Consider the following 13,339-nt stretch of genomic DNA (forward strand, 5'->3'; position numbering starts at 1 on the left):
CTACACCACCTTCCCATACCACATTACTACCTTCCCGCACCACCGTACTGCATTACCATTCCACACCACTGTGCTACGCTACCTTCCCATACCACAATACTGCACTACCTTCCCACACTACATCACTGCGCTACCCTCCGCACCACCGAACTGCGCTACCTTCCCGTACCACCGGACTGCTCTACCTTCCCGCACCACGTTACTGCGTTACTTTCCCACACCACATTACTGCGCTGCCTTCCGCCACCACCGTACTGCAATACCATCCCACACCACCGCTCAACGCCACCTTCCTATACCACATTACCGCGCTACCTTCTTATACAACGATACTGCGCTACCTTCCCACACTACCGTATTGTACTACAGATGTGTCCTCGCACATCTATGCTGGAAAAGGTAGCATGGTGTGGTGTTGCGCATCGCAGGAACGCACACCACTACCTTCCCTTGCTACTACGCATACACACGCACCCGTGAATGCTGCTACAGGAAACTACATGCAACTACGGGTATCATAAACTTACCTTCCCACTACCCATACTATGCCATCGACTCCCCCTACCTATGCAGGGCACGCTTACACACACATTAAAAGCCCAGCCCTCAACCACTATTACATTAGATGACTGCCCCACTACCACAGCAATAAATGAATAGCCCATCCATTCACCCCATTACACTAAATAATTAACCCTCACAATCCCAATAAATCAGTAACACTTCTCTCACCTGCATTATATTAAATAATTAACCCTCAACATATCAATACATTAGTAGCCCAGTCCCCTACCCCCAGTACATTAAAGTATGAAAGTACAGAGACATCCACCCCTATTAAACTAAATAATTAACCCCACCATACTAATATGTTACACATTCAGTGATCGCGCTGAGCCCAAAAAAAAGTGGGTCCCAGGGACCCCTCACTTTTGAAAATTGGGATCCTACCGGTCTTTTTCTGGGTCCCATCGGAATGAAGGTTCTTTTTAAACTTAATCTTGTTTGGACACTACAAAAGTGTTGCAAGGTGGGGGGATGGGGTGACAATGCTGCTGGGCTGTGTAGCATGCAGGACACCCTGCACCAGACGTGTAACTAGACATTTTGGTGCCCTTAGGCAGAAAGTGAATTGGTGTCCCACCTCCCAGACCGCAAAGTATAGGCAATGCGCGCCGAAGCTGCTCCACAAAATTTTAGGGGCGTGGCTTCATGGGGAAGGGGCGTGACCACATAATAGTGCCAATTCACATTACACCACACAGTAGTGCCGCTTATACACATTGCACCAGGTAGAACCTCCTATGCACACTGCGCCAGGTAGAGCACTTTATACATATTGCTCCAAGTACAGCACGTTATACACTTTGCACCAGGTACAGCACGTTATACACTTTGCACCAGGTGCAGCACGTTATACAATTTGCACCAGGTACAGCACGTTATACACTTTGCACCAGGTTGAGGACTTATACAAATTTCGCCAGTTAGAGCACGTTATACACATTTCGCCAGTTAGAGCGCGTTATACACATTTTGCCAGTTAGAGCGCGTTATACACACTGCGCCAGTTAGAGCGCGTTATACACACTGCGCCAGTTAGAGCACGTTATACACACTGCGCCAGTTAGAGTGAGTTATACAAACTGCGCCCGGTAGAGCAAGTTATGCACAATGCGCTCGGTAGAGCAAGTTATACACAATGCGCCCGGTAGAGCAAGTTATACACAATGCGCCCGGTAGAGTACGTTATACACAATGCGCTCGGTAGAGCACTGAGGCACATTGCACCAGGTAAGAGCACTGAGGCACATTGCACCAGGTAAGAGCACTGAGGCACACTGCACCTGGTAAGAGCACTGAGGCACACTGCACCAGGTACGAGCACTGAGGCACACTGCACCAGGTACGAGCACTGAGGCACCACTGCACCAGGTACGAGCACTGAGGCACCACTGCACCAGGTACGAGCACTGAGGCACCACTGCACCAGGTAAGAGCACTGAGGCACACTACACCAGGTACGAGCACTGAGGCACACTACACCAGGTTAGAGCACTGAGGCACACTACACCAGGTTAGAGCACTGAGGCACACTACACCAGGTAAGAGCACTGAGGCACACTGCAGTAATCACCTTGTCCGTCGTCCTCCAGGTGTTAATAGCGCGTTTTTGCGATCACTGCACATACATATTTCATTATTAAAGCTTCTGGCTGGCTATCAGGGGGAGATCAGTTGTGGTGTGAATGGATGGGTCCCAAGTGGCTGCTTGAAGCTAAAAAAAAAAAAAAAAAAAATTTTTTTTCCCTGTCTCTATTTTAAAGGGAGGGGGGGCATGGAGCTGCAGCTCCATCAGCCCCATTGTTAATCCGGCCCTGCCCACTCCGTGTCCCCTCCTCTTACCACTGGCTTGCAGACTCCAGCTGACGGCGGCCCAGGGAGCGGAGAGCAGGCTGCTAGACAAGTCACCCCTCTTCCTTCGAGGTGCGTGACATCACTGATGTGGCGCGCGCACCTATCTCAGCTAGGCAGCGCGGGCCTCTTCTTGCGATAGTGGCCGCGCTAGTACTAGCTGTAAAAGGGAGGGGGAGGGGCTACCGATGACAGGCGGCCCCACACACTAGTCGGCCCCCCGGGGAACTCCCCTGTAACTGTAATGGCCAATCCGGCCCTGCCTGCTCCCCTCTAGCACACATGGATGCCATCTCCTCTCCTGCAGACATCCAGGCAGACAACAGGTTTTCAACCACACATGGCCTCCGCAGTCAGTGATAGTCGGTCCGCACCAGGGCCCTCATTCCGAGTTGATCGCTCGCTGCCGATTTTCGCAGCGCAGCGATCAGGTGAATAAACGGCATTTCTGTGCATGCGCATGGTACACAGTGCGCATGTGCTAAGTACTTTCACACAAAACTTTGTAGTTTTACACAAGCTCGAGCGACGCTTTTCAGTCGCTTGAGTGTTCGTTGTTTGATTGACAGGAAGTGGGTGTTTCTGGGCGGCAACTCAGCGTTTTCAGGAGTGTGCTAAAAAACGCAGGCGTGCCAGGTAAAAACTCAGGAGTGGCTGGAGACTGCAGTCATCGCAAGCTACGAGTAAGTCTTGAGCCACTCTGAAACTGCATGACATTTTTTAGTTGCAGAACTGTTAACTTTTCGATCGCACTTCTGCTAAGCTAAGATACACTCCCTGAGGGCGGCGGCCTAGCGTTTGCATTGCTGCTAAAAGCAGCTAGCGAGCGATCAACTCGGAATGAGGACCCTGGTTAGAGAGTTGAACCGTGGTCCGCCTATCCTCTCCTGGGCAGGGCCGCTGCAATCTTTAATGGCTGCGACCGCTCTGGGAGCATGGGCGGGTACGGCGCATTATGTCATGACGAAAGAGACATCCGCCGCACCCACTGCGCCCCCCAAGGACCCAGCGCTACAGGCTGCAGCCTGATCAGCCTATTGGTTGATCAGGCCCTGATGTTCTGTGGATGTATAGGCAAAATTACAGGTAGTACAGATATAATACCCCGCTATGCAAGGCATTTTACTTCCAACACCGAGTATCAAGCTAAAATGTACACAAGTGCTATTACACAGGCAGACCATGGACTACTATTCCCAGCACGCTCTGTGACTGCTCAAGATGTCAGGAGGACGCCACATGAGCAGTGTCAGGTGGTAGGGGAAGGGGCAGTTGGAAGCAGGTGGCAGTTGGTGGTGGAGAAGTGTGAGGGCGGAGGTGAGGCAGCAAGTGCTGGTGTCAGGCAAGAGAGACTGGGAGAGGAAGCATTAGATGCAGCAAGCGACAGAAGCGTGATGTTCTCACCAGAGGCCAATCAGCAGGAATCAAAACTTACCCACAGACTTGGAGGTCTTTTTTGCCCAAGGGACTGTCCACAGCATAACAAATACAATATGTGCACAACCCCAAGTCCGGTACTGAACTTTTTACACTTACAAATGAACTTATGTATTGTTTAACTAACTGATTTTACTGAGAGAACCACATCTTATTTATGATTTAGATATTTTCTTAGAAGGGTTATAGTTATTTATGGTAAATAGGGGCAGATGTATCAAATCTTGGAAGGAGATAAAGGCCCTCATTTCGAGTTGATCGCTCGTTGCCGTTTTTCGCAGAGTAGCGATCAGGCTGAAAATCGGCTGTTCTGCGCATGCGTATGCAGAGCCGGCCCTAAGCATAGGCAAAATAGGCAATTGCCTATGGCATCTGGTATGCCTAGGGGCACAATCAACTTCTGCTGATTAAAATTATATGCAGCATGCCTATATTCTGTGTGTAGCATTTCGTATGCATATACAGCCATAGTCGCACACAGTATATAGGCATGCTGCATATCATTTTAATCAGCAGATGCTGCTTGTGCATCCTAGCCACATAGCAATACAAATAAGATGTATTTTCATCAAAAATAGGCACCCGAGTCAGTTGACTCATGCCAGGCATCTCCTGCTGCATGGCACATGGAGGCAAGATTTATGAGATCACATCTGTATCCAAGCAGAGGCAGAGGTCACGGTGTTAGCGGCCGTGTGAGTGTTGTGTGTGTGTGAGTGGGTTGGTTGTGCAATAGTGTTCGGCATATGTGTAAGGGGCATTGGTGGTCATTCCGAGTTGATTGCTCATTATTATTTTTTCGCAATGGAGCGATTAGTCGCTAATGCGCATGCGCAATGTCCGCAGTGCGACTGCGCCAAGTAAATTTGCTATTAAGTTAGGTATTTTACTCAAGGCATTACGAGGTTTTTTCTTCGTTCTGGTGATCGTAGTGTGATTGACAGGAAGTGGGTGTTTCTGGGCGGAAACTGGCCGTTTTATGGGTGTGTGCGGAAAAAACGCTGCCGTTTCTGGGAAAAACGCGGGAGTGTTTGAAGAAACGGGGGAGTGTCTGGGTGAACGCTGGGTGTGTTTGTGACGTCAAACCAGGAACGAAACTGACTGAACTGATCGCAGTGGCAGAGTAAGTCTCGAGCTACTCAGAAACTGCTAAGAACTGTCTTCGCAAATCTGCTAATCTTTCGTTCGCAAATCTACTATGCTAAGATTCACTCCCAGTAGGCGGCAGCTTAGCGTGTGCAAAGCTGCTAAAAGCAGCTTGCGAGCGAACAACTCGGAATGAGGGCCATTATGCGTTCCATGTGTATAAATGCATTAATAATGTGCAGCAAATGTGGAAAGGGCCCTATTTGTGTCATTATGTGTATAAGGGCATTAATAATGTGTAACATATGTGTAAGGGGCACTGTGTGTGTCATTATGTGTATTAGGGCATTAATAATGTGCAGCATATGTGTAAGGGACATTATGTGTATAAGGGCATTAATAAGGTTGGCATAATGTGTAAGGCGCATTATGTTTATAAGGACATTAATAATGTGTGTCATATGTGTAAGGGGCATTACTGTGTGGTATTATGTGTATAACTATAAATGCATTACCAATGTGTGGCATTATGTGTATAAGGTAGAGATGAGCGGGTTCGGTTTCTCTGAATCCGAACCCGCCAGAACTTCATGTTTTTTTTCACGAGTCCGAGCGACTCGGATCTTCCCGCCTTGCTCGGTTAACCCGAGCGCGCCCGAACGTCATCATGACGCTGTCGGATTCTCGCGAGGCTCGGATTCTATCGCGAGACTCGGATTCTATATAAGGAGCCGCGCGTCGCCGCCATTTTCACACGTGCATTGAGATTGATAGGGAGAGGACGTGGCTGGCGTCCTCTCCGTTTAGACACTTGATTTACTAATTTTGGGGAGCATTAGGAGTACTCAGTAGTGTACAGTGCAGAGTTTTGCTGATAGTGACCAGTGACCACCACTTTTATTTATAATCCGTTCTCTGCCTGAAAAAAGCGATACACAGCACACAGTGACTCAGTCACATACATACCATATCTGTGTGCACTGCTCAGGCTCAGGCCAGTGTGCTGCATCATCTATATATATTATATATCTGTCTGACTGCTCAGCTCACACAGCTTATAATTGTGGGGGAGACTGGGGAGCACTACTGCAGTGCCAGTTATAGGTTATAGCAGGAGCCAGGAGTACATAATATTATATTAAAATTAAACAGTGCACACTTTTGCTGCAGGAGTGCCACTGCCAGTGTGACTAGTGACCAGTGACCTGACCACCAGTATATAATATTAGTAGTATACTATCTCTTTATCAACCAGTCTATATTAGCAGCAGACACAGTACAGTGCGGTAGTTCACGGCTGTGGCTACCTCTGTGTCGGCACTCGGCAGCCCGTCCATAATTGTATATACCAGTGACCTAACCGTGGTTTTTTTTTCTTTCTTTATACATACATACTAGTTACGAGTATACTATCTCTTTATCAACCAGTCTATATATTAGCAGCAGACACAGTACAGTGCGGTAGTTCACGGCTGTGGCTACCTCTGTGTCGGCACTCGGCAGCCCGTCCATAATTGTATATACCAGTGACCTAACCGTGGTTTTTTTTTCTTTCTTTATACATACATACTAGTTACGAGTATACTATCTCTTTATCAACCAGTCTATATATTAGCAGCAGACACAGTACAGTGCGGTAGTTCACGGCTGTGGCTACCTCTGTGTCGGCACTCGGCAGCCCGTCCATAATTGTATATACCACCTAACCGTGGTTTTTTTTTCTTTCTTTATACATACATACTAGTTACGAGTATACTATCTCTTTATCAACCAGTCTATATATTAGCAGCAGACACAGTACAGTGCGGTAGTTCACGGCTGTGGCTACCTCTGTGTCGGCACTCGGCAGCCCGTCCATAATTGTATATACCAGTGACCTAACCGTGGTTTTTTTTTCTTTCTTTATACATACATACTAGTTACGAGTATACTATCTCTTTATCAACCAGTCTATATATTAGCAGCAGACACAGTACAGTGCGGTAGTTCACGGCTGTGGCTACCTCTGTGTCGGCACTCGGCAGCCCGTCCATAATTGTATATACCACCTAACCGTGGTTTTTTTTTCTTTCTTTATACATACATACTAGTTACGAGTATACTATCTCTTTATCAACCAGTCTATATATTAGCAGCAGACACAGTACAGTGCGGTAGTTCACGGCTGTGGCTACCTCTGTGTCGGCACTCGGCAGCCCGTCCATAATTGTATATACCAGTGACCTAACCGTGGTTTTTTTTTCTTTCTTTATACATACATACTAGTTACGAGTATACTATCTCTTTATCAACCAGTCTATATATTAGCAGCAGACACAGTACAGTGCGGTAGTTCACGGCTGTGGCTACCTCTGTGTCGGCACTCGGCAGCCCGTCCATAATTGTATATACCAGTGACCTAACCGTGGTTTTTTTTTCTTTCTTTATACATACATACTAGTTACGAGTATACTATCTCTTTATCAACCAGTCTATATATTAGCAGCAGACACAGTACAGTGCGGTAGTTCACGGCTGTGGCTACCTCTGTGTCGGCACTCGGCAGCCCGTCCATAATTGTATATACCAGTGACCTAACCGTGGTTTTTTTTTCTTTCTTTATACATACATACTAGTTACGAGTATACTATCTCTTTATCAACCAGTCTATATATTAGCAGCAGACACAGTACAGTGCGGTAGTTCACGGCTGTGGCTACCTCTGTGTCGGCACTCGGCAGCCCGTCCATAATTGTATATACCAGTGACCTAACCGTGGTTTTTTTTTCTTTCTTTATACATACATACTAGTTACGAGTATACTATCTCTTTATCAACCAGTCTATATATTAGCAGCAGACACAGTACAGTGCGGTAGTTCACGGCTGTGGCTACCTCTGTGTCGGCACTCGGCAGCCCGTCCATAATTGTATATACCACCTAACCGTGGTTTTTTTTTCTTTCTTTATACATACATACTAGTTACGAGTATACTATCTCTTTATCAACCAGTCTATATATTAGCAGCAGACACAGTACAGTGCGGTAGTTCACGGCTGTGGCTACCTCTGTGTCGGCACTCGGCAGCCCGTCCATAATTGTATATACCACCTAACCGTGGTTTTTTTTTCTTTCTTTATACATACATACTAGTTACGAGTATACTATCTCTTTATCAACCAGTCTATATATTAGCAGCAGACACAGTACAGTGCGGTAGTTCACGGCTGTGGCTACCTCTGTGTCGGCACTCGGCAGCCCGTCCATAATTGTATACTAGTATCCAATCCATCCATCTCCATTGTTTACCTGAGGTGCCTTTTAGTTGTGCCTATTAAAATATGGAGAACAAAAATGTTGAGGTTCCAAAATTAGGGAAAGATCAAGATCCACTTCCACCTCGTGCTGAAGCTGCTGCCACTAGTCATGGCCGAGACGATGAAATGCCAGCAACGTCGTCTGCCAAGGCCGATGCCCAATGGCATAGTACAGAGCATGTCAAAACCAAAACACCAAATATCAGTAAAAAAAGGACTCCAAAACCTAAAATAAAATTGTCGGAGGAGAAGCGTAAACTTGCCAATATGCCATTTACCACACGGAGTGGCAAGGAACGGCTGAGGCCCTGGCCTATGTTCATGGCTAGTGGTTCAGCTTCACATGAGGATGGAAGCACTCAGCCTCTCGCTAGAAAACTGAAAAGACTCAAGCTGGCAAAAGCACCGCAAAGAACTGTGCGTTCTTTGAAATCCCAAATCCACAAGGAGAGTCCAATTGTGTCGGTTGCGATGCCTGACCTTCCCAACACTGGACGTGAAGAGCATGCGCCTTCCACCATTTGCACGCCCCCTGCAAGTGCTGGAAGGAGCACCCGCAGTCCAGTTCCTGATAGTCAGATTGAAGATGTCAGTGTTGAAGTACACCAGGATGAGGAGGATATGGGTGTTGCTGGCGCTGGGGAGGAAATTGACCAGGAGGATTCTGATGGTGAGGTGGTTTGTTTAAGTCAGGCACCCGGGGAGACACCTGTTGTCCGTGGGAGGAATATGGCCGTTGACATGCCAGGTGAAAATACCAAAAAAATCAGCTCTTCGGTGTGGAGGTATTTCACCAGAAATGCTGACAACAGGTGTCAAGCCGTGTGTTCCCTTTGTCAAGCTGTAATAAGTAGGGGTAAGGACGTTAACCACCTCGGAACATCCTCCCTTATACGTCACCTGCAGCGCATTCATAATAAGTCAGTGACAAGTTCAAAAACTTTGGGTGACAGCGGAAGCAGTCCACTGACCAGTAAATCCCTTCCTCTTGTAACCAAGCTCACGCAAACCACCCCACCAACTCCCTCAGTGTCAATTTCCTCCTTCCCCAGGAATGCCAATAGTCCTGCAGGCCATGTCACTGGCAAGTCTGACGAGTCCTCTCCTGCCTGGGATTCCTCCGATGCATCCTTGCGTGTAACGCCTACTGCTGCTGGCGCTGCTGTTGTTGCCGCTGGGAGTCGATGGTCATCCCAGAGGGGAAGTCGTAAGCCCACTTGTACTACTTCCAGTAAGCAATTGACTGTTCAACAGTCCTTTGCGAGGAAGATGAAATATCACAGCAGTCATCCTACTGCAAAGCGGATAACTGAGTCCTTGACAACTATGTTGGTGTTAGACGTGCGTCCGGTATCCGCCGTTAGTTCACAGGGAACTAGACAATTTATTGAGGCAGTGTGCCCCCGTTACCAAATACCATCTAGGTTCCACTTCTCTAGGCAGGCGATACCGAGAATGTACACGGACGTCAGAAAAAGACTCACCAGTCTCCTAAAAAATGCAGTTGTACCCAATGTCCACTTAACCACGGACATGTGGACAAGTGGAGCAGGGCAGGGTCAGGACTATATGACTGTGACAGCCCACTGGGTAGATGTATGGACTCCCGCCGCAAGAACAGCAGCGGCGGCACCAGTAGCAGCATCTCGCAAACGCCAACTCTTTCCTAGGCAGGCTACGCTTTGTATCACCGCTTTCCAGAATACGCACACAGCTGAAAACCTCTTACGGCAACTGAGGAAGATCATCGCGGAATGGCTTACCCCAATTGGACTCTCCTGTGGATTTGTGGCATCGGACAACGCCAGCAATATTGTGTGTGCATTAAATATGGGCAAATTCCAGCACGTCCCATGTTTTGCACATACCTTGAATTTGGTGGTGCAGAATTTTTTTAAAAACGACAGGGGCGTGCAAGAGATGCTGTCGGTGGCCAGAAAAATTGCGGGACACTTTCGGCGTACAGGCACCACGTACAGAAGACTGGAGCACCACCAAAAACTACTGAACCTGCCCTGCCATCATCTGAAGCAAGAAGTGGTAACGAGGTGGAATTCAACCCTCTATATGCTTCAGAGGTTGGAGGAGCAGCAAAAGGCCATTCAAGCCTATACAATTGAGCACGATATAGGAGATGGAATGCACCTGTCTCAAGTGCAGTGGAGAATGATTTCAACGTTGTGCAAGGTTCTGATGCCCTTTGAACTTGCCACACGTGAAGTCAGTTCAGACACTGCCAGCCTGAGTCAGGTCATTCCCCTCATCAGGCTTTTGCAGAAGAAGCTGGAGGCATTGAAGAAGGAGCTAAAAGGGAGCGATTCCGCTAGGCATGTGGGACTTGTGGATGCAGCCCTTAATTCGCTTAACAAGGATTCACGGGTGGTCAATCTGTTGAAATCAGAGCACTACATTTTGGCCACCGTGCTCGATCCTAGATTTAAAGCCTACCTTGGATCTCTCTTTCCGGCAGACACAGGTCTGCTGGGGTTGAAAGACCTGCTGGTGACAAAATTGTCAAGTCAAGCGGAACGCGACCTGTCAACATCTCCTCCTTCACATTCTCCCGCAACTGGGGGTGCGAGGAAAAGGCTCAGAATTCCGAGCCCACCCGCTGGCGGTGATGCAGGGCAGTCTGGAGCGACTGCTGATGCTGACATCTGGTCCGGACTGAAGGACCTGACAACGATTACGGACATGTCGTCTACTGTCACTGCATATGATTCTCTCAACATTGATAGAATGGTGGAGGATTATATGAGTGACCGCATCCAAGTAGGCACGTCACACAGTCCGTACTTATACTGGCAGGAAAAAGAGGCAATTTGGAGGCCCTTGCACAAACTGGCTTTATTCTACCTAAGTTGCCCTCCCACAAGTGTGTACTCCGAAAGAGTGTTTAGTGCCGCCGCTCACCTTGTCAGCAATCGGCGTACGAGGTTACATCCAGAAAATGTGGAGAAGATGATGTTCATTAAAATGAATTATAATCAATTCCTCCGCGGAGACATTGACCAGCAGCAATTGCCTCCACAAAGTACACAGGGAGCTGAGATGGTGGATTCCAGTGGGGACGAATTGATAATCTGTGAGGAGGGGGATGTACACGGTGATATATCGGAGGGTGAAGATGAGGTGGACATCTTGCCTCTGTAGAGCCAGTTTGTGCAAGGAGAGATTAATTGCTTCTTTTTCGGGGGGGGGGTCCAAACCAACCCGTCATATCAGTCACAGTCGTGTGGCAGACCCTGTCACTGAAATGATGGGTTGGTTAAAGTGTGCATGTCCTGTTTTGTTTATACAACATAAGGGTGGGTGGGAGGGCCCAAGGATAATTCCATCTTGCACCTCTTTTTTCTTTTCTTTTTCTTTGCATCATGTGCTGATTGGGGAGGGTTTTTTGGAAGGGACATCCTGCGTGACACTGCAGTGCCACTCCTAGATGGGCCCGGTGTTTGTGTCGGCCACTAGGGTCGCTAATCTTACTCACACAGCTACCTCATTGCGCCTCTTTTTTTCTTTGCGTCATGTGCTGTTTGGGGAGGGTTTTTTGGAAGGGACATCCTGCGTGACACTGCAGTGCCACTCCTAGATGTGCCCGGTGTTTGTGTCGGCCACTAGGGTCGCTAATCTTACTCACACAGCTACCTCATTGCGCCTCTTTTTTTCTTTGCGTCATGTGCTGTTTGGGGAGGGTTTTTTGGAAGGGACATCCTGCGTGACACTGCAGTGCCACTCCTAGATGGGCCCGGTGTTTGTGTCGGCCACTAGGGTCGCTAATCTTACTCACACAGTCAGCTACCTCATTGCGCCTCTTTTTTTCTTTGCGTCATGTGCTGTTTGGGGAGGGTTTTTTGGAAGGGCCATCCTGCGTGACACTGCAGTGCCACTCCTAGATGGGCCCGGTGTTTGTGTCGGCCACTAGGGTCGCTAATCTTACTCACACAGCTACCTCATTGCGCCTCTTTTTTTCTTTGCGTCATGTGCTGTTTGGGGAGGGTTTTTTGGAAGGGACATCCTGCGTGACACTGCAGTGCCACTCCTAGATGGGCCCGGTGTTTGTGTCGGCCACTAGGGTCGCTAATCTTACTCACACAGCTACCTCATTGCGCCTCTTTTTTTCTTTGCGTCATGTGCTGTTTGGGGAGGGTTTTTTGGAAGGGACATCCTGCGTGACACTGCAGTGCCACTCCTAGATGGGCCCGGTGTTTGTGTCGGCCACTAGGGTCGCTTATCTTACTCACACAGCGACCTCGGTGCAAATTTTAGGACTAAAAATAATATTGTGAGGTGTGAGGTATTCAGAATAGACTGAAAATGAGTGTAAATTATGGTTTTTGAGGTTAATAATACTTTGGGATCAAAATGACCCCCAAATTCTATGATTTAAGCTGTTTTTTAGTGTTTTTGGAAAAAAACACCCGAATCCAAAACACACCCGAATCCGACAAAAATAATTCGGTGAGGTTTTGCCAAAACGCGTTCGAACCCAAAACACGGCCGCGGAACCGAACCCAAAACCAAAACACAAAACCCGAAAAATTTCAGGCGCTCATCTCTAGTATAAGGTGCTCTACTGTGTGGCATAACATATAAAAAGGGCACTACTGTGTGGTCTAATGTGAATAAAGAGCAATATGATTTACTGTAATGTGAATAAGGAGCAATTCGGTATGATGTTATGTGAATGAGGCGCACTACTGCAAGGGGTAACGTATATAAGGTAAAGTGGTACTACTGTGTGATGTTATGTGAATAAGGGACACTATTGTATGATAAATTGTGTATAAAGTTACACTACTATGAGGCATAATTTGAATTGGGGGTACTATTGTGTGGACATGCTCCTTGCCAGCAAAAACGCATACCTTTTTGGGCTGTGCGCCGAATGTGCGCACTGTTCTTATTTAAATTACAGGGAGTAGGAAAAAAAAAAAAAAAAAAGAACTGCTATGGGTGATGGTGCTGTGAAAGGGGTGCAGGGTCAGAGGTGGAACTAGCGGTGGTGCTAGGGGGCACCAGCCAAAATCTTGCCTAGGGCATCATAATGGTTAGGGCCGGCTCTGTGCGTATGGGCCGCAGTGCGCACGCGCTAAGTACTTTCAGAC

At 47.8% G+C, this 13,339-nt stretch overlaps 1 protein-coding gene across 1 annotated transcript in view; it reads left to right on the top strand.

The window, feature by feature from the left end:
• The first annotated feature begins 3,708 nt into the window (after window positions 1-3,708).
• TIA1 (TIA1 cytotoxic granule associated RNA binding protein) overlaps window positions 3,709-13,339 on the top strand; it is a 250,165-nt gene continuing 240,534 nt past the window's right edge. Inside the window, exon 1 of the mRNA XM_063932088.1 lies at window positions 3,709-3,929. Coding sequence (XP_063788158.1) covers window positions 3,810-3,929 — 120 coding nt within the window. The 5' untranslated portion in view covers window positions 3,709-3,809. The remainder of the gene's footprint in view (window positions 3,930-13,339) is intronic.

This window comes from Pseudophryne corroboree, chromosome 6, assembly GCF_028390025.1.
Source record: "Pseudophryne corroboree isolate aPseCor3 chromosome 6, aPseCor3.hap2, whole genome shotgun sequence".
Lineage (NCBI taxonomy): Eukaryota > Metazoa > Chordata > Amphibia > Anura > Myobatrachidae > Pseudophryne > Pseudophryne corroboree.